This window comes from Aphelocoma coerulescens, chromosome 17, assembly GCF_041296385.1.
Source record: "Aphelocoma coerulescens isolate FSJ_1873_10779 chromosome 17, UR_Acoe_1.0, whole genome shotgun sequence".
Classification (NCBI taxonomy): Eukaryota; Metazoa; Chordata; class Aves; order Passeriformes; family Corvidae; genus Aphelocoma; species Aphelocoma coerulescens.
Genome location: NC_091030.1, coordinates 5,454,249 through 5,475,643, shown reverse-complemented (window position 1 = coordinate 5,475,643; position 21,395 = coordinate 5,454,249). Strand labels below are relative to the sequence as shown.

Genomic DNA, 21,395 nt, shown 5'->3' with positions numbered 1-21,395 from the left:
CCGCCCCCTCGCCGCCTCAGGGCGCTCCTGGAGCCCCGCGGGCCCGCTCCCTGCCCTGTTCCTGCTCCCCGCGCCCCCCGGGACACGGCCTGGGTCCCTCCCCAGGCACCGAGCGCCAGGAGAGACCCCGCGGGCTGGAGCAGCCGGTCCCCCAAGCACTGAGGAGACCCCCGGGGTGATCGCGCTGTCCCGGGTACGCTCTAGCCCGTGCCTATGGCAGCCGTGAGCGGGGCTCGCGGGAATGGCGCCCCTCAGTGAGGGGGCGCGGTGGGACCCTGGCCCTGCGGTGGCGGCAGCCGCGGCCCCTGAGCGAGGGACGGGCCGGGCTGCGCGCACCTTCCCGGCGAGGCCCGGCCGGGACGCCGCGGCCAAGCTCTGCCCCCCGCAGTGACGTCAGTGCCTCCGCCGCGTGGCGTCACGGCCTTGTGACGTCACGGAACGTCCCCGTCCCCGCCGGGTCCCCGCTGACCGAGCGTTCCGGCCGGGCCGGTGTTTCCGGGGAAGGAGTCGGTGGCGCTTCCGGCGCGGGGGGAGGAAGTGACGGCGGGTTTGTTGACAGCGGAGGCCGCGGCGGGGGGAGCGGGCCCGAGCAGGACGCGGACCCCGGCCCGCCCCGGGGAGCCGGGACCAGCCAGGACCAGTCCCCCATGGCGCCAGGTGAGTACCGGTGCCCCCCTCCCCAGCCCGACCCGGGGGCACCGGGCCTGCCCGCCCGGGCGGGGGGAGGAACCGCCGCCCCCGGCAGTGCCGGACGGTGCCCCCGGCGCAGTCCCCATCTCCTCCCGGGGACTGCCAGGAGCAGCCGGGCCCCGCCGAGCAGGGCTCCGGGCCGCGGCAGCAGCTCCGGCGCTGCCCGGCGAGGTGACCTCTGAGTGCCTGAGGGACGAGGGAGGGCTCGCGTTCGGGGCCAGCGCTGCCCGCGGGGTTGATAGAGACCATCGCGGGCTGGTGGAGCCCCAGCGTCCAGGGAGCCGTGACCAAGGGCTCTAGGTCGTCTTCTTGGGCAGGTGACCTGTGGAATGAAAATCCATGATGTAATTCAGTGAGCTGAAGGAGCATCTTTACTGCAGGCAGATACAAAGATGAACACATTCCCCGGCGAGTGCGAGCTGTCTCACTTACGATGTCAGTCCTGGCTGGTTGACAGGGTTGGGAGTTTGCTGGGACAGAGTGTAGCTCGATCTCCTCCTACTTCACTTTCCCTAGTGTAAGAAGGGATGGTGTGTCCCCACACAGGCAGCCATGACCCATCAATTAATAAAGTCACAGTGATTTGCAGCTGCAAGATGCCAGCTAAAGTGACAGTGCAGTTTCCCTTCAGAGTGTAACCCGTGCCAAACTCTGCATTTACATTACATTTATAATTCTGAAGTCACTGTAACCAGCTCGTGGCAGTGCATATTGTTTGCCCTCTCCTTGGATGAGTCCCTAATGCTGGAAAAGTCAGCTTTGCCAATCATTTTTGTAGCAACAGCATAAACGTTATGTGGTTGGCATGGAGCCACGGTGAGTCAGGCTTGGCTCTGGGCACTGCCTGGAGAGGGGCTGGGAGAGATGATCGATCTGAAGTCCAAGAGAGAGGATATTGGCACTGGTGGCCCCAGAAGTGGCAGGAGAGGTCCCGAGCCTCACATGCCAGTGCAGCCTGGAATGCTGTAACAATGCATATGCAGCCTGGAAATGAGCAATATTTGCAAAGAGGCTGGTGGGTCCTGGATGCTGGGAATGGGGTAAGTAGAGCTGCCTGTACTGCATCTGGTTTTGGGTCCATGGATGGCAGGAGGTTGCTGTTACTGCACAGAGAGGGCTGGGTGCCCACAGAAGGGGCTTTTGTACGCCTGCTCCCAAGGCTCTGAGGAACTCAATTCCTTGGTGCACTAAGATGGAGGCAAATCTGTCAGAGAAATAAATTGGAAAAAATACTGGCAGCTGAAGTTCTGGTCACTTTTCAATTCTTGCTCTTGAATTTTCAGCATCTTTCATGCATCTGTCTTTAACTCTACCAAAACCCACATGGCACCAGGTAGCTCTTTGCTGGAAAAGCACTGGTGGCAGTCACTAGGCAGCTTGATCCTGAAGCTTGTGTGAAGCTTCCTGAGGAGAACAATTAGACAAATGTTAATGATTTTTCAGCCTCTCATTTCTTTGTGTCACACGCCAAGGTTATAACTAGAGACAGTATTGCTCAGGGCAGCTATTGACACTCTTATTTCCCTCTCTGCTGCCAAGGTGTCATGTCTTCAGTCTAAGGAGGGAGAGGCCAGCTTGTGTTGTGTCCTGGACAAAAGGTCACAGCAGCTGCTCTGATACCTGTAATAAATCAGGAGGATGAAAACTTTTCTTTGGTCTTATTTCACTGGGACACTTTAACCATTCTTGATATTAAACTTCTGCATGGGATTGTGTTGGTGGATCACAGGGAGCTCAGAAGTTAAAGGGCAGCTGATTTCTTCAGGGCTGAGATCAACTGGCGGCATTGTGCTGGCCTCAGCAGAGAGGGAACAGAGGCTTGTCAGAGAGCCACAGGAAGGCAGTCCTTGCCCTCTGGTGCTCTGAGCTGCTTGGACAAGTCCCAAGCACTGGCCGTTTCCAGCTGCACGTGACAATAGATTGTCAATGGGAACTTGTTTTCGAGTTCTCTGGCCCTCAGTAATAAACAGTGGAAGAACACTGGCTGCAGGGACCTTCTGTCTGATGGCACAGGGGAACTGGTAGGGACAGCAGAACATGCTTCCCAGCTGGTTCAGATCTTCCTGTCAGTCTTGCCTTTCGGGAAAGATTCTCTCCAGCAAGCTTCAGGCAAAATCTGTGAGAGGGACTTGTTCTGGAGGTGAGGCAGATTTATCTCCAAAGCAGACACAGGACAGCTTCCTCCCACCTGCATTCCATTTGCCAGGACCTCCCAGCCAGTGAGACAATACTCTGCACTCAGTGGCCCATTTCAGCCTTGACGTCTCACCTTACTTAACTCCAAAAGAGAGAACTGTGGATTGTGGAGCTCCTCCTTTTTCAAAGCTGAAAACCCTCAATTTTCATTGACTGGACCACATGCACCTCAAAGGAACTATTGTGGCACTATTGAGATGTTTTTGTGACCCCCAGTTCAGCACTCTGTGACCAGAAGAGCAAGTTACACCATGATTGGAGAGAGTTCAAAGTATAATTTTTATGATTGCTGAGGTTTTAGGGAGTTTTGCCTCAGCATTAGCTTTTAGAGTGATTAAGCTGAGGAATGGGAGTTAAACTCTCCTCTCTTGTACTGATACCGTAGGAATGAAAGAGCGAGCAGCAGAAGCTTTAGAGAAGCAGAGAGCTGGTGACACACAGGTGTCCTGCTATTCGCAGCTGCAGGATAAAGATCAGAAACGGAATATGGTTAAGGACATTTTGCAACAACTTCTCCAGCAATGGCTGCTCAGCTGTAGTGCAGAGAATAACAACTACCTCCACAGCACCAGTGTTCTCAGGGCCAGCAGGGACAGACTTATTGATAAGATAGAGGTTTTATATCATAAATAAACATTTCAACACAATTTTTTGTGTCTGTGGAAATATTTAGAAAAGTTTTAGTTTGCTTAAGTGATTTGACCCTTTGAAAGTGAAATGTAACTGTTGGTCTTCAAGCTGACTCTTCTGCTAAGCCCCTCAAGGTCCCAGTGAGCAAGTCTTGATACCAGAGCAGTCAGATCATTTCAAATCAGAAAACAGGGATAGTTTCTGCCAGTTGTCTGCCTCACCCATCCTTTATCCTGTTCCCAAAATGAAGAAGGGCAAAAGCACCTCGCCTTTTTCCAGTTTAGTCACTTGTACTCCTTTGTGACAGATTTGGGATCGTGAGGGTGAGCTGGATGTAGAGGTGTCCAGCACAGTCACAGTCCTTGCATTACACTGCACTCAAATGGTTCCCAGACCAGTCCATGTGTTTCCCTCTGGCTTCTGATCCACTTCACGCTCTAGTTCAAGGACTTGCATGAAGCTTCTGGCTTGGCACTACAGAGAAACATGGAGCTTGAAAATTAAACTTGACTTGGAATGTTGGCAAAGAGAATTGCAGGCAGGAAATACAGGGCCACAGATCCCACTGGTGCCATACAAAGGATTAAGTTGACAGTAAATGTTCTGCTGGTTTATCCAGCCTGCTCTGAAGGAAACCAAGCAATGTGGCTTCTGCCACTTCCCTTTCCGAGGGCCTTTGTCAGCCAGATAACCCTGCAATGAGGAAGCATTTTGCTGTGTAGCCTCATTTCCAAGCACAACACACTAACTCATTCCCACAGTATCCCTTTAGAGTGGGAATACCAAGGAATTAAAGGCACACTGCCAGAGAGGCCAAAGTGCTGCAGGTCCTTTTGAGGTCAGCAAGTGATGGGCTGTAAATACAACAAACATCCTGCTGGTGTGGCAGCTTTGTGGGACACTTGCAGTTGTGCTTTTCTCAATGCATCTTTTTCCCCCCTCTCTGCTTATAGCTGCCCTGATGGCCCCATAACTTCATCCCAGAACTTCATTTGAGGGAAGGATCTCCTGCATCAAAAGCTTCCTTCTGCTCTTCTCCTTCCCGTAATTTCCCTCAAAATGGCATCCGACAGTCCCGAGTCACTGATGACCTTGTGCACCGATTACTGCCTTCGCAACCTGGAGGGGACTCTCTGCTACCTCCTGGACAACGAAACACTCCGGCTCCATCCCGACATCTTCCTGCCAAGCGAGATCTGTGACAAACTTGTCAACGAGTACGTTTCAGGCCTGGTTTGGGAAGGAGCTGGGAGCTCAGAGAAGTGGGAGTATAGTTCTCCAAAAAGAATCATGGGAAAGAATTCATAGGGCTCTGTTTTTCCAATTGATCATACTGGCAAATAAGGGTTTGCATGAACTTCAGAAGGAAGTGTTCCCTTTTGTACTGCTATCATTCTAATTTCTGTGGTAATCACCCTTTCCAAGTTAGTCAGAGCTCAACAAGATCCTGTTAAAAGGGAAACTAAAAGAGTAAAACCAGAGTGAAACAGTCACTACTTCTTCCTAGAACGTCAGCGAGCAACAAAGAAGCCTTCCCATTTCCCACCACTGAAGTATTACAACACTCTCTCCAAGCAGAGAAGTGAGAGCACGGAGTGCTAACAGGTGTTAAATTTTAAGGCTGCTGCTCCCATAATTTTATAAAGCAACCTGTCTCCAGGGATTTATGTAATTTGGCTGTCACAGTCTCTCTCGGCTGAACTTGTGCCCACAAAGTCTGGCAGAGAATTTTGGCCAGCTAATTTTCTGAAAAACGAAAAAAAAAAAAAATCACATTACTAAGTTTAAACAGCTAGTGAAAAAAATCCTGGAGTCTGTGCTTGCCACACACAGAGTCTTGCACTAATCTTTGCCCAAGATTTTCCTAGGGATTGTTAGTTCTGTGCCAGAAGAGGTGGGTGACTTCCTTTACCCCAAAAGCTGATCTGGGTGATGGGGGGTGGGGGGGGTTTGCTGTGTGCTCACACCTTGGTCACATTTCCTTGTCACCAGTGCGGGTGCCAGAGCTGTGGCTGAGCCTGTGCTAACACCATTGCCCCACACAGGTACGTGGAGCTGGTGAAGACAGACAGCATCTTTGAACCCCATGAGAGCTTCTTCACCCTCTTCTCAGACCCACGGAGCACCAGGCTAGCTCGGATCCACCTGCGGGAACACATTGTGCAGGACCAGGACCTGGAGGCCATCAGGAAGCAGGTGGTGTTGCACTGACAGCTGCCACATCACGTAGCAGCATTGCTGCATGGGCTAGAATCCCAGACACACAGAGATTCCCAAGGCTCCATCCTTCACTGTCCAAGCTTTCTTTGGACTAACCTCAGCTTCTCCCTTCTCAGCTCCCAAAGCCACTGTTGGGAATGACATAGGACTGGTCAAGTTGGGTGATACGTGGTCTCAGGCTGTCCCAGTGGGAGGTGTGGAGCAAACAGGGTGGGCACTTTACCTGTGAAATATCTCTAACCTTGATTTCCCTTTTTTCAGGATCTCATTGAGCTCTACCTGACTAACTGTGAGAAGCTGACAGCCAAGAGCCTGCAAACCTTGGTGAGCTTCAGCCACACACTGATCTCCCTGAGCCTCTTTGGCTGCTGCAATATCTTCTATGAGGAGGAGAACCCCGGGGGCTGTGAGGACGACTGCCTGGTGAACCCCACTCGCCAGGTCTTGGTCAAGGACTTTACTTTTGAAGGCTTCAGCCGCCTGCGCTTCCTGAACCTGGGCCGCCTGATCGAGGGGGTAAACGTGGAGACACTGCTGCGGCCCTTGGCCTCCCTTGCAGCTCTCGACCTTTCTGGGATCCAGCTGAATGATGTGGGATTCCTGACCCAGTGGAAGGACAGTCTGGTTTCCTTAGTGCTTTACAACATGGACCTTTCTGAGGAGCACATCCAAGTGATCGCACAGCTTCGCAAGCTCAGGTCAGCAGATCTGTTCTGATAGGGAAAGGTCTTTCAGGAATGGTCTTCTTGCCTGCTACCAAAGAGGCACCCACTGCTGGGTTCAGCTTATAAACCTTCCTGTGAACAGGCTCACTCATTGACTCACTGTACATAACTGACATGTCTAAAGCCAGCCTGAATTTTGCTTGTAAGAAGACACCACTTAGCAGAAACTTCCCATTGGAGAAACAAAAAACAACACACATGACCCCATCGCCCCACTTGGTGTGCAACAGGTAGAAGACACTTTAATGAGTGGGATGTTGGCTCCAGTCTTAGGCAAGAGCCAGCAAAGTCTCTCTGCCCTGTAAGGGACCCCACCTGCACACGATGGCTGGTTGGTTTGTCCCACCACTCCTCTAGCAGCAAGATTTCCCCAAAGCTTAAGCATTTAAATACCTGAAAGAAATCAGGATAATGTAATAGCCTGGGGTAGAAAAATTATAAGACTGGGAAGGCAGACAAAAACCTGTGTAACTTAATTTGTGGGATGAGGCAAGATACGTTCCTGGGCATGCACAGATCCTCTGGTGCATCTTAATCTCCAGGTAGAAATGCTCAGGTGGCTGCTGTGATGGAGTTTGGAAAAGGCAGTTTCTGAGCCTGGAGCGATTTCCTTTGTGATGTGTGGCTAGATGATTCACTGTGGTCCATTCCAAGTAGCCCTCTCCCAGATACCTGTGTGCTTTGGTTGAACACAGGGCCAGCTGCTGCTGCCAGAGCCTACAGAACCACATTCCTGTATCTTGGGAAGGAAATAATGATAAATAATAATCACACTTGGCTCTGGTAGGGAGGCAGAAACCCCAGCTAATGCTTTCCAGGCTGTGAGATGCTCTCTATCACCTGCAGGCACCTGGATATCTCCCGAGACCATCTGTCCAGTTATTACAAGTTCAAGCTGACCCGGCGGGTTCTAAACTTGTTTGTGGAAAACCTGGTGAACCTCACTTCGCTTGATATCTCAGGGCACACCATGCTGGAGAACTGCACTATCCCCAGCATGGAGGAGAAGATGGGCCAGACAAGGTAAGGGAACAGAATTACTGAGGTCTGTTTGGATGGATAGATCAGTCAAAGATGAATTAAGAACAGTTCTCTCTTCTAAGTTCCCAAATTCTGTAGGTCTAATTAGTACTAAAAAGCAGGATACAACTCCTGCCAGCTTCCCCTGACAGTAAAGACTGGTGTGAGAATCAGCTGTGATTGCTGTATGCAACACATGTAAGGACTTGTAAGAGTAATAAAGAATTCATCCCATCTGCCTGCCATGCATATCATATTTCAGTTCTTTTCCACACACATTCTCCCAGGGATCTCCTGCAGGATTTTTTTTTCTGAAAGGACTCCAAAGCCTTACACATTTCCTACACAAAATATTCTTACCCTTGCTGAGATGCAGGCTCTTCTGACAGAACATTCATACACTGAGTCAATACAATAGCATTCATAGGAGGGCTGAGTGGTTTAGGAACTTGGAATCTAAAGGCCTGTTTTCAGATTTGACCTGGATACTGGGCAGATCAACTCTTGGAAATCCTGGTGCCCCTCAGTAGAGGCATACCTAGAGGTCTGGTTTTCCAGATCAGCCAAGAACTCTGCCCTCCTATAAAGCACTTACTGAACAGAAGCAAAGGAGTGAGACAGTACTGGCTCCTTTTCACCAGAGCTGGTGAAAATGCACTGGCTCTTGGTCAACAAGGAACATGGCAGCAAAAACAGTGTTCGTGCATGCTCACAGAAGCAGACTTAGCCTGTCTGTCACATTGCAAATTCATTGGATGAGTGAAATCCACATCCCCTTAAGAGGAAATTTTCACCCCAGCTAGTGAATTTCCAGGACAAATTTTACCTGGGGAAGCTGCATCCTGTCTGCAGCAATTCTTACTGCTGGTTCCATTCAACACATTCACCTTTCACTCAGGATCACCTGGGATGAATATTTAGAGTTATGTTCATAAGCAGCTGACTGGTATAAAATGAAGCATAGCTTTTACTTCTCTGGGTATGAAACAGCACAGTCAGAGTGAATGGAGGGCTGACTGCCATCTTTGTGGCAGGAGACACCTGGAGAAACATGGTACCAACATGAGCAATCTCTTGTTTTTTTACCCCAGCATTGAGCCAGCAAAGAGCAGCATTGCTCCCTTCCGGGGCCTGAAACGACCACTCCAGTTCTTGGGCCTTTTTGAAACATCCCTCTGCCGCCTGACCCATATTCCAGCCTACAAGGTAAGGAGGCTGCAGGAATATTGGCAGTAGGAACTTGTTAGAAGTTGAAAGAACATGAAAATACTGGCTGCCAGTAGAGTGGAGTTCTTTGGGTCTTGGGTGTGACAGCTGAGCTCTGACCTTTCAATAACTACTTCATAATGCCAGAAAACTGCCAGAAAGCAAGACCTGTACCCCATGTAGTTTTTATAAGGGTTGAAAAAAACGCCTCTTGGAGAAAAGCATAGAGAAACCATCCTGCCTGAAGGATGTCTGTGACTACAGAAAAGGATTTAAGACAGTAGGAGTTCTACTTTTGAATAGCATCCTCCTGCCCCAAAGATGCCTTTTCTCATCCCTCTGGACTGAAAAGTGACTCAACCTCTGTCCCATCCTGGGCTGAAACCACTCTCAGGGCAGAGGGAAGGTATACTCTTCAACCTTTCAGCATTTCCTTCTCATGTTGGTTTTCCTCCTTTATAATTTCTCCCGACTCTTTTTGCTCCTCCACACCAGGTGAGTGGAGACAAGAATGAAGAGCAAGTCCTGAATGCTATTGAGGCTTACACCGAGCACCGGCCGGAAATCACTTCCCGGGCCATCAACCTGCTTTTTGACATTGCCCGCATCGAGCGCTGCAGCCAGCTGCTGAGAGCCCTCCAGGTAAGCCTTGGCTTCACCCTGACAAGGGGAATTTTGCACTTCCAGTCCTTTTTTCCGCCCTGGGACACTGTATCAGGCCATTCCAGAGAAAGTTCCTGTAGCGCAGTGCAACTGGGTACCTTCATTTCCTAAGCACGTTCCTGCAATGCCTGGGCCGCACATTCCTTGTGGGCTTCTAACAGTCCCTCCAAGAATTAGCAGCGAGTCTGTGGCACTAAAGCTCCTATTGCTTCTCTGCAGCTGGTGATCACAGCCCTCAAGTGCCACAAGGATGACAAAAACATTCAGGTGACGGGCAGTGCAGCACTGTTCTACTTGACCAACTCCGAGTACCGCATGGAGCAGAGCGTGAAGCTGCGGCGCCAGGTCATCCAGGTGGTGCTGAACGGCATGGAGTCCTACCAGGAGGTCACAGTAAGAGCAGCCCAGGCTCCTTTGGTTCCCACAGTCCTCTTTCCCTGGATCAGTTCTTTAACCTGGTGTCAGCATTTGGGTTTCCTCTGCCTGCAGGGAGTTAAACAAGGCAGAGGAGTTACTGCCCAGGTCTGCTCCTGGCCTCCACTCAGCCACTCAGCAATGAGGATTTGATGCAGGGTGCTCCTTTTTATCCATGGACAGTGGTCAAAGGGTGTATGTGACACACAGACACCCAGCACTGACTGTGAGGTGAAATCGTGGGTAAAGGGGGTATTGAGTCAATGGAAAGAAACATCTCAATTCTCTGTACTGGACATCAGCTGTGTAGAGAGCCCACAGGCAGCGAGGAAGTGGCTCGGAAAGCAATGGGCCCTGGATAATTGGGTGGCCTTATGAGACTGGGGTGACAGTCATGAAGCATGGCTAAAGTACAGCACTAGATCAGAGGGTAACAGAAATCTCAGTAGCTGTAATCAGGCAAGAAGATGGTTCCAATACCAAGCAGGAAGGAAACATGAGGTGGTAGGGCCTGTGATTTTGTAGCCACTTGGCCCAATGTTTGCTTCCTTTTGACCCAGGTACAGCGGAACTGCTGCCTGACACTGTGTAACTTCAGCATTCCTGAGGAGCTGGAGTTCCAGTACCGCCGAGTGAACGAGCTGCTGCTGAACATTCTCAACCAGAGCCGGCAGGACGAGTCCATCCAGCGCATCGCTGTGCACCTCTGCAATGCCCTGGTCTGCCAGGTGGACAACGACCACAAAGAAGCTGTGGGCAAGATGGGGTTTGTCATGGTTGGTATGGTCCCAAGGTGTCTACTTATCCATAACCCAGGCTGGTACAATTCCCTTGCAGCTGTCCATCAGATGCCTCCAGCCATGATCCAACCTGGCAATATCACTGGAGGGAACCAGCGTCCCAGCAATGCTGACCTGTTCTGGAACCTACCCCTTTACTGGCTTACCAACACTGGAAGTTATGATCACAGAGACAGGCTGGTGTGAGGGCAGAAAGGCACTGTAACCTTACACCTGACCTCACCACATCGGGTTATTTCCAGATCTGGTGCCACCTTGTGACTGGTCCTCCTTCTCCCCAAGTTTGCATCAGCTTCCCAACTCAACCCATATCCCTCATCTTTTCCACGAACTGCAGAGGCTGTTGTTATGGTGCAGTTATGCCACATCCCATACCTTGTCATACAGATCAAAACTGACTCAACTGCAAACTCAACATCTCAGGGACTGTGGCATAGTTCAGCTCTGTGAATACTTGTAACTTGGAACATAACCCAGTCCCACTGGTTTAGAGAAAGAGATACCAAGTAGGTTCTCTGCAAAAGATCAAAATTGGCCATAACTGCTGTGATACTACATGACTGGTTAAGTTTTAGATCCATGACTTTTGAACTGTTTTTCACTCTTCCTCTTTCTTTGCCCACAGACAATGCTAAAGTTGATTCAGAAGAAGTTGGCTGATAAAACGGTGAGTGTTTCCCAAAAACACCATATACATATTTTCTCTTCAGTCTGACTTAGGCATGGAGATCAGCCCAGACTGCCAGCTCAGCTTCTCTAACAAACACAAGACATCTCAGCTGACACTGTAGAATTTCTTATCCTGGGGTGAGGGCAGGGGAATGTGACAAGGAAGCAAAAACATTAAACAAAAAACCCACTTACTGACAAGTTGAAAGTGAACAAGGTTTTCTTACCTCTGAAGTCATCTAGGGTGATGCCAGAGAGGAAACAGGTGATTGGTTTGCACCAGGCTCCTGCATTAGCAAAGCTCTGATTCTGTCCCTTTCCCTATAGTGTGATCAGGTGATGGAGTTCTCCTGGAGTGCCCTCTGGAACATCACTGATGAGACCCCAGATAACTGCGAGATGTTCCTTAACTACAGTGGCATGAAACTGTTCTTGGAGTGCTTGAAAGTAAGTGTCTGATTGTCTCTGGAGAGATGCTGACAGGAGCAGTGGAGATGCAGGTGCCTGGGCAGCATCCCTGGCTCCACTCCTCTCCAAGCATTACTTCCTACATTGCACAAACAGGAAAGTAAAAGCTCGTGCAAGTTCTTCTTTCTCACATCATTCCACCCAGCCAGTAGAACAGAGAAACTTACAGTGAACACATCTTCCCCTTTCCCCATCTTTGCTCAGCCCCCTCAAGCAGAGCAGCAGGGCACAGTGGGCCTGGTTTTGATCCTCTCTTTTCACACATACTTTTAGCACCATTTGGCACCTGCCAAGGAGCCATTGCTGACTACCCAAAAATACTGAGCTTGTCTAGATGCACTGTACAGCCTTTTCCCAGGGTTGCTTGTTCTCAGCATCACCAGAGTCCTACCTGTGTATAATCCTGTTCCTTGCCTGGCCAGGAGTTCCCAGAGAAACAGGAGCTACACCGCAACATGCTGGGCCTCCTGGGCAATGTGGCAGAGGTGAAGGAGCTCCGCCCACAGCTCATGACCTCCCAGTTCATCAGTGTGTTCAGGTGAGTGCCTGGCTGGCAACCAGCTGGGCTCTGATCTCATCTCCTGAACCACCTGGAGACTTGTGAATCTTTCCTGCATCAGCAGCTCTAAGTGATCTCTTCTCTTGGCAGCAACCTCCTGGAGAGCAAAGCTGATGGGATTGAGGTGTCATATAATGCCTGTGGAGTGCTCTCCCATATCATGTTTGATGGTCCAGAGGCCTGGGGGATCTGTGAGCCTCACAGAGAGGAGGTTGTGAAGAGGATGTGGGGAGCCATCCAGAGCTGGGATATCAACTCCAGGAGAAATATCAATTACAGGTGAAGAATGGAAAAGATTGGCCCACTCACCCAGGAGCCAGGATTGTCATAGAAGGAGACACCAACAGAGAGAAAGGAAGAGAGAGAGCCCAGTATGAAGACTCTGTTAAGAGTGAAGGAGAAACATCCTCAGGGACATATTCTTTAGTGAGGGTTTTACATCTTCCTTTGAAACATGTTACATAAGATGCTGAAATTAGACACCTTACCTGACAATTCCTATAGGAGAAGTTTGGCAGCCCAGCAGAATTTCTCCTGTATGTTTCTGCTGAAATTGAGTAGTTCAGGAAAACCATGATCTGTCTGGGACTGCTGAAGCATTTTCCTCTGATACTGCTATCCTTTGCAGTCTGTCCTTTTAAGTCTGTTTGCTTCCCAAAGTCACATGCTTTCACTGTTCTCTGGGGCATATTTAGACACTTAGAAATCCCTTCAAAGGCTTATACAACTGCTGGAATCCTCTAAACCCCTTCCTGTAAGAGGGTATCAGGTACTCAGAATTCCCTTAGTGCTTGGCAGGGATCCAGAACTGGCATTCCAATGCCTGTTTACAGTATAGACAGTGTAGTATTGTTGTCAGAAGAAACATAGCAACCCTTGCACGTGTGCAGCCAGCTTTGCCTGGGTATGGTTTGGCTTTGTCCCTCCTCAAACTGATCAGTGCTGCTGGATTTCAACTCTTGTGAGGAAATGCCTAATGGAGGATGGAAATCAGTTCTGGGCTCAGTTGCCTTCACTGCAGCTATTTCTTTGGGGAGTGTGTGCTGAAGTGGTGGGGTCTGTAATCCTGCCAGCACTGCCCTGGGACACAGACTTAGCCTTGGTGCCAAAATCTTTGACATGCCAATGGATTTACTGCTGTGGTATGTATGAGCAGAGAGTTTGTATTGCTGTGAGTGGCAAAGGTGCTGAAAGAATTAGCTCTCGGATTTTTAACAACTTCTGTAATATTTCTGTGCAGGTCATTTGAACCAATCCTTCGACTTCTTCCACAAGGGATCTCCCCAGTCAGCCAGCACTGGGCCACCTGGGCACTCTATAACCTGGTCTCTGTCTACCGTAAGTTCTCTTTTTGAAATCATATTCCCTGCACTGTAGAAGTTGAGGGGGTGGACCTGAGGCTGTCAGCAGAAAAAAGCCTTCCCAGATAAACGATGTATGTAGAGAAAACCTTCTTTGAATGATTTGGAAATGTCCAGGCAGCACAGCCAAACAAAGGTAATAGACTTGGTGTGTAGGAAATTCCTTCACTGTCTTGATGCTTCTCCTTCCTCTCCTGCCACCCTTTGTACCACTGTTGTGAGGGTTCACAAGGACCTGCTTTATTCATTTCTCTGCAGCTGACAAGTACTGCCCACTGCTGATCAAAGAAGGTGGGATTCCTCTCCTGAAGGACATGATTAAAATGGCCTCAGCACGACAAGAGACCAAGGAAATGGCCCGGTAGGACACCAGTGCACCATCACAAACTCTCATTTTAGCCTTAGTTTAGTTTTTAATTCTTCCACATGAAGTGGGCTACCAAAGCAAGGCCTGTAGTGATGTGTATGAGAGGTATGAAGTGAACACAGGAGAAGCAGAGGAAAAAGAGGATGAAAACAGAAGACTAGAGATGTTTATAGGTGGTCAGTACACACAGATCATTACCAGGTAACTGGGTTGTAGATTGGCTTGTTGAGCAAGGGAGCCACATGGCTAATTGCAGTTCTTAAGCCAATATCACTTTTCCCTGTACTCGGGTGGGCTCCCTGTCTTCAGAATCATACTGGCCTGTCACTGAAGTGCCAACTGCACAGTTAAAATGAGAGCATTTTTCAGAAGGTAGAGTCCATCACCCTTGCAATGACACCTTTCTTTGGAGTCATCCTTTCAGAGGTGTAAAAGCCAGATGCAGTTTCTGATCATTGGCAAAGTGAGAGCTGTAATTTCATACCTGCAGAATGAATAGAAGAGAGAGGTGGAGATCAGGGAATACGTACCTGGTGAGTGGGCAGCAGGTATTCCCACAGCTGAAGGGTTGCTAAATGCTGGAGGGGACTGGAGCCTGCAGAAGACAGTCACAGTTACACACAGTGCATGGGATGTGACAGGCGACAGCACAGTGAAGGACAAACATTTGTATTCATGGATTTCCTGGTAGGATTTAAAGGCATCTAAGGTTTTGAATATGGGGGTGATGAATGAATGGTCACAACTGAATCTGGATGTGCACTACCATAACTTGACTTTCCAAACTGGTTTGTGGAGTTTACTGGTTTTGACACAGTTTGTGTCTCGGATACAAACAGGACACAGTTACACAGAAATCAACTCTGGAACAGTTCTTACCTTACTGTCTCACAGCTGAGATGCAATAAGCTTTAAACTAAACCATCTCTCCTTGTCCTTGTTTTATCCATAGGAAAGTTATAGAGCACTGCAGTAACTTTAAGGAGGAGAACATGGACACTTCCAGATAGAGGCAATCACCCAATGCCTCTTGCCAGCACTGTATCCAGCTTCTCTCTAACTCACTGTACATAGGGAGGACTCTTTCTTACCAACTCGCCCGTTGGAAGGAAACTTTATGTGTGTGTGTGAGACCCTCAGTAGATGAAGGTGAATAGGGGAGGGGGGAGGGACTTTTTGCACAACAAAATGCTTTCCTTAACTTAGTGGACTTTTTTGTTATGAAGTTTCAGGTTGAAGTTCCGTGTGTATGATTTCTGTATAAAAAGAAAACAAAAAACAAAGACAACTACATTATGTATCTTTTAACCTTTTTATTTTAGACCACACAGAGAGCCTCAAATGACCATGAGCTTGAAGACCTAGTTGTGTGATCACTAGTGTGACATGTCTATTTCCCACTTTTTAGAAAATTCCCTTTTGCTGTACTGCATGAGGTCCTGAGATGTCTGCAAGAACACCAGTCCTGAATCAGCATTGGCTGCTCAGTGGGGCGACAGGCAGTGATGAGTTATTTATTTGGTTAGAGAGGTTGGGGGACAAGAGAGACAGACCAAAAGAACTGACCTTGTAGGGAGATGTATAAATGGAGAAACTAGAGAAGACCTTTCAAGCTAATTCACTCCCTTAAGGGCTTTTTAATAGAAGGCTCACATTCATGGAAGCACTGCTAATTCTATGTGAGTCATTTGGAAGTCAGACATTCCCAGTAAATTCAAGAGGTCTGTTTTGTCCCCATTGGCAGTACAGTAGGATCTGCCAGCCCACCCAGCCTCAGAAGGTATGGGGTGACCAGTAAAACCAGTTACACGTTCTTGGCCACACAGCTTCTCTCTCAAAGGGAGCCTGTGCAGCAAGGCACAAGGTTTGTTCACAAAGGGCTACACATCTGCATTCCAGTCCTTCACCACCTTTTTTAGTTGTGTTCTATTTTGTGATGAAGGGCTACAAAGCCAATCAGAGTATTTCCCTCTGCATAATATACTCTGCTAGGCCCTAGTCCAGAGCAGCTGTACCCCCTTGTGCAAGTCCCAGGAAGGGACTGGAGCTGTTCTGCTCTCTCAGTGTCATCACAAGCTGTGCTCAGTAGCATCACAATCTCCCTTCACAGGAAGCTCACTGCAGCACAACTGCTGAAATTGGAGGTGGGGAGTCTCCAGGCAGTCCCAGGAAATAGCATCTTTTGTTCCACCCCAACATCTTCCCCTTTTTCTCGGAAGCAGAAGGCCCTATTCCTATCTGACTCCCAGAAGCACTTACCAGTGCAGTCCCTCTCCCATCAGCAGCATTATTCCAGTCTGTGGGACACAGGTGAGAGTCCTGCTGAGCTAGTCTTCACCTGTAACCTGGACTGGCTCAAGAAGCTGAAGGCCAAGGCTTGCCTCACAGCCAGGCACTCAACAGCACAGCTGTCCATATCATAGCCCACTGCTCACCACAGTTCTTTGCCAATTCACAAATCTTCCCTTAGAAGGGATTCAGAAAAGATTTTGTGCCTGGTAGAAGGCAGATGAGCCCATGGCCATGCAGGCTGGGACACTTCAGGCCTCAGAGCACAGTAACTCGCTGCTCTCTTCCCTCCTACACTTTGCTCTCGGATTTGAGTCGCTGCTATGAGGCTCTGCTAATGCACAGAGTTCATGTCGTCCTTGTGAACACGTTAAGAGACGGATCCTTGATCCACAAACTGACACTTTAACTGACAGAACACAACTGCCTGGAGAGGTTTACTTTTACTGCCAATACGGTGTTATTCAATGTCTTTTTTTTTTTTTTTTCTTTTTAACCATACGTCATTTGTTTTGGTATTGTGAGATCTGTACTTTTTTCTTTTAAGTATTTTTCAAACTTATATATATTTTTGTGTCACTTTTAAATTGTTTTCATAAGATTTGCAAAACTTGACAAATTATACTTTTTTGCAGCCATTTGAAATGTATTTTTCTCTCTCACTTATTCCTGTTTTCCAAGAATTTGTGTCCCTATGAGCTTTGAGATAGGGAAGCTTATTTCAAGATCTGTTTTCTGTGTAACATTTGCTCATCTTCCTTCTAGATGCAAAACTAAGAGGGGCTGCAAATACAGCCTTGGTTGTTAGGGGAGTCAGGCTTTGTTCTTTAATTCCCCATTTAGTGCTGTTGTCCTTGAGAAGTTGTTTTATGTGGCAGTGCCACTCACCATGTCTGCTTCCTTTCCAATGCCCATGTAGTGAAAGCTCCTGCCACTAAAATCTTTAGCCACCTGACAAAAAGCACTCAAGATTTTGACTGTGTTGGCAAGGTGGGAGTAGAGCAGAAGGGGCCACATCACAGATGTGAGGTATCAGAAACTCCTGTCCCCAGAAAGCAGCTGCTACGCTGGAGAGACAGCGGAGCTGAGGAACTCCCATCTCAGCTGGAGCAGATCCCAGCCTCTCACTGCAATCCAAGCCAAGCAGCTGGGCTCTACTCTGAGATTTTGGCACAAGTACATCAAGGCTAATGAACAACCAATGACTTGGTTTTATCTGCCTTGAGGCCCCAAAGGTTTGGGTTTTCCAAACCAGTGCTTCCACAAGTTGAGCAGTTACTGAGTCTCACCTGCTGCATCCCAGACTAACAAGATCTACACTGCATCAAAGCTGTTTCACACTGTAAAGGTGTTTCACACCTCTGTCCTCACTGCTCACAGACCCTCAGCAAGCTGTACCTCAGCCTGAACCAGGATAAAAAGATTTCAATTTCCCAGCAATAAGGAGATGAATGGAACAAGGCCAGGCTGCCAAAAAAGCTCAGCTTGCTGAAATCTGTCACCAATCCCAGGGGAAAGAGGGAACTGTAACTAGGCTGTTGCAGAAAGCCTCACATAAGATTTTGAGTCAGGCCACCAGCAAAGTAAATGCCTGAGGCAGCACATTAAAAGGAATAACATCCCTGTTAGAGTAACATGAGCTTTGCCTACAAGCTTTAGTGTCTTCAAGATTTTGTGAGCTGAAAAATAACATTTTCCCTTCAGTAAGGAGCAAAGAGGGAAAAGTATCCTCTGAGCACAACCCAAGAATTCCTGTAATTGGAAGTTTGAAACTAGTTTGGGCCTCAGTTTCCCTAACTGAAACAACAGGCATAATGCATGACCTGCAAAGCACTTTTTGGTGGCAAGGATTTAAGTGGTGCCATAGATCCAGAGCTGAGGACAGAACAGGCCTGCAGATACTGTATCAATGCTCTGCAAAGGAGGGAGGGGCAAAGTGGCAGATTTTTTATGATGGTTTAATGTAAAAGGGGAAGTTGGATACCCTGAAATGCTTGACTGCTCCAGGGATGCCTCTCAGGCCTTCCAGCTTTGCTGGATCAAAGGAACAAGCCAGGAAACTTCAACTCCACACAAAATTATACAGCCAGTGACCAGCCCTGCTCAGAAAACCAGAATGGGGTTCTATTTTTCAAATGAAAATCCAGCTGGAGAGAAGTTCATAGCGTGTAAGGATATTGCAGAGGGGCTCCTTGTGCTCAGTAGCTGTTGGCCCACTCAGACTCTTCATGTTTTCACTACTACATTTCCTTTAATGTTCCAAAGCTTGGCAAACAAAGCATGAATGCAACTCAGTAGCTCCCTGCAGAGACTGTGCCAACAAAGGAACCCTCTACCTGAACTGTGCGTGGTTTCCTTCCTGGCTGGAGGCTGCCCTGTCCTTCAGTGGCCCTTTTAGTGACCCAGCAGTGCCAGGTGCCCATGTTCTCTGGAGCAGATAAGGGCAAATTGGTGAGCAACTTCCCACCAGTGCTTCCATTTTACAAGATCTGTGGGAGGAATTGCTCATAAGGATTGGCATCTACTTGGATGGTGTTTTACACCCAGCAGCACCAGACTTTCTCATCTAGACCAAGCCAAGAAAGTTTAGCACTGATATTTGTGGCAATCAGAACACTGCAGATAATTCATCTGCACCATGGCTGCTATTTCCCTGCACCTTCCTACTGAAATTATTCTCTTCAGCACTGAATCCTACCCAGCTTGTCACCGTGGCTGGGCTTCTGCTGCTGTCACTGGTCTCTGCAAAAGATGAGTGGGAAGAAAAGTCTTGGAGCTGTGAGTCAATTCCCTCTCATTACCTGAATAAGGCAATTAATTGCCAGTAGGGCAAGAGCTAGAGGGCACTGCAGTCAGGCACTACCCATAGAAAAGACATTTCCTTGAGACTGTTTAGGGAGGAGTCTGCCACAGCTCAGGTGTTAGAGGACAGCTTGTGCTGGAAAAAGAGAATTAAAAGTAGGGAAACAGCTGGTCTCCACAACAACCATGTGTATGAAGCACAGAGGGCAATAGTCATCAGGAATGGATGAAAAGCAACATGGGGGCTGAAGGAGGAGAGAGCACTTAAGGAAATGAGGGAGATATTCTGCTGAACTGAAACACTTCTGCTTTAGCAGACTCTTTTGATTTCACATAATTGTCACTGATTCTCTCTGTAACTATTTTCTTGTTTTAAAAAAGGTTTTTAAGCTAACTAAATATGTATTTCCTTGTTTTGCAATGAAAATACCCTCAGTTATAATGAGCAAGTGTCTCCTTTTACTCTGTCCATGGACCTGCCTGATGCTGAGGCCTGGTTCAAATGTTTGTACCTGGTGAAACTGAGCAAAAAAATCAAAATGCACAACTGTTGCTTCCTTAAAATTCTGAATGAATTAACTTTTCTGTTGTATCCGTTGGATACCCGCTGTGTATTAAACCTAGCGCTCAAGAGTGTCTTCTTCCTTTGTTCTGTGAATGTGGTTTATTTAGGTACATTACTGGTCCACTGGCTGTCACATATTTAATTAAAAATGAAAGGAGCTACCACGTGTTGATGATGCCATTCAGTGCCTTTGCCTTTCATCACTCCAAAAGATACAATACTGCTTGTCAGCAGAAGAAAGCTGGGGAGGAAGAGAGCACTGTTAGGAAATTGTGCAAGAGGAGAAAAAAATCAGGACAATATTTGAGTGCCAAGATTGCTCTGAACTCAGTAATGTATCTGCAGGTCACACTGCACAGCCTGGGCTTTGTAAGGGGCAGGATCTGAGCACTTAAGCCAATCTGCTTTAAGGCCAGTGTGACTTTCTTCTTAAGACCCTGGTCCTGGAAGGGCTCAGTGCCAGTTAGTTCAGTGGTCACTGAGGAGTCTAAAGGAGCAAGGTGAACAGGATGGGAGGAGCATTTGTATGAAATGGAACTGCCTGTGAGAACATGCCCTGTTGTACAGAGAGATACCTCAGCCTTCCAGCAGCATGGGATCCCTAGCTGGAATGCCATAGGAAGCAAGATACTCCCCTCAGAAACTTCCTAGTAGAGTCTTTCTGGAACTGAGCCTAATTTCAACCAGTCACTGAGGCTGAAACCCTTGAGAAAGATATAAACTCTGATCTCTGCAAGACTGGTTTCAAAGCTGAAGGAGAAGATAAAAAGAGTAAGATGCACCAATTTGTTTTAATCACAAAGAGAGTAAGAATACATTCCTTAGGAAAGATTATTCTAGAACATCAAAATGTTTCTACTTTCAGGGGAATAATATTATTACTACCCAAATTGCTTTCATTAAGCTTTAAAATTTACACCTCTCTGTGAAGAAGGAAAGACATTACCCACCTTTTTCCAAGCACCAGTACAGCCTGAGGTGTCTGAGGAAAGAGAGCCATCGGCTTTGCATTTACCTAGAATTAAAAAAAAAACAAACCAAGAGGGTTTGAATAATTGCTGGAAATTTAGTATACAATTTTTATTAACATTTCAACCCAGTAAACCATTTAAGTGACCCACACAACCAGGTGCTTTCCTGGCATCAGCAGGTGGACTTATGTGAAGAGACTAAAATAATCAATTTGTGGGCAAACAATACCAAGAAATCAACTACTTGTCAGGTGCTGGAGGGTAAACTTATAAAGAATATGATATTTCTCTCCAAACTTTTATTGGGAAAGAAGGTAACAAATGCAGCAAGGTATATATATATTAAAACTGAAAGGAGTTAAAAGAGAAAGCACTGATTTTGGAACTTTTACAGACCTGTGATGACATTCAACTCCCTTAGACACTCAGTGTAAACAGGTATGTGGTATAGTCACCTTGGCTTTTTTTTATTGTTAGCAAGAGAGAAAAACGCATCTCAGGTGCAATTCAATTGCTTTTAGCTGTTCCAGCTGAGAAGAATTTATACACACCTGCTTCCCTCGGCAGCCCTCGGGGGAGTTCAGCGACCTCACCCAGCCAGGAGCCTCTTGACTGCAGACATCCCAACCAGATCAAATCCCTCCTCGAGTTATGTCAGACATTCTCCACGTTCTGTTTGCTTAATGGGGCCGTGTAGCTGCTTCCAGCCAGGCACAGCCTCTCTGCGCTTCTTCCCGGGGGATGGAAACCCACCCATGGAATAACCACGTAGGCGAGAGC

The 21,395-nt window shown here is 48.0% G+C and overlaps 1 protein-coding gene and 1 long non-coding RNA gene across 3 annotated transcripts; one reads left to right on the top strand and one right to left on the bottom strand.

Annotated features, from left to right (window-relative positions):
• Nucleotides 1–15: 15 nt before the first annotated feature.
• Nucleotides 16–19,715, top strand: ZER1 (zyg-11 related cell cycle regulator). The gene is made up of 16 exons (XM_069032032.1): nt 16–657; nt 4,470–4,733; nt 5,562–5,712; nt 5,998–6,434; nt 7,308–7,484; nt 8,573–8,687; nt 9,183–9,329; nt 9,570–9,743; nt 10,325–10,540; nt 11,190–11,231; nt 11,561–11,680; nt 12,124–12,239; nt 12,351–12,539; nt 13,501–13,598; nt 13,880–13,982; nt 14,941–19,715. The coding sequence occupies exons 2-16, from the start codon at nt 4,576–4,578 to the stop codon at nt 14,996–14,998; spliced, it is 2,301 nt and encodes a 766-aa protein (XP_068888133.1). The 5' UTR covers nt 16–657; nt 4,470–4,575; the 3' UTR covers nt 14,999–19,715.
• Nucleotides 13,989–21,383, bottom strand: LOC138119833 (uncharacterized). Of its 2 annotated transcripts, none has more exons than XR_011155636.1 (3): nt 21,012–21,383; nt 20,595–20,659; nt 13,989–14,472 (listed from the first exon to the last, which is right to left on the bottom strand). It is a non-coding gene; the product is annotated as an uncharacterized lncRNA (long non-coding RNA). The 2 variants fall into 2 exon arrangements; XR_011155637.1 differs by lacking the exon at nt 13,989–14,472 and adding an exon at nt 19,803–19,885.
• Nucleotides 21,384–21,395: the final 12 nt, after the last annotated feature.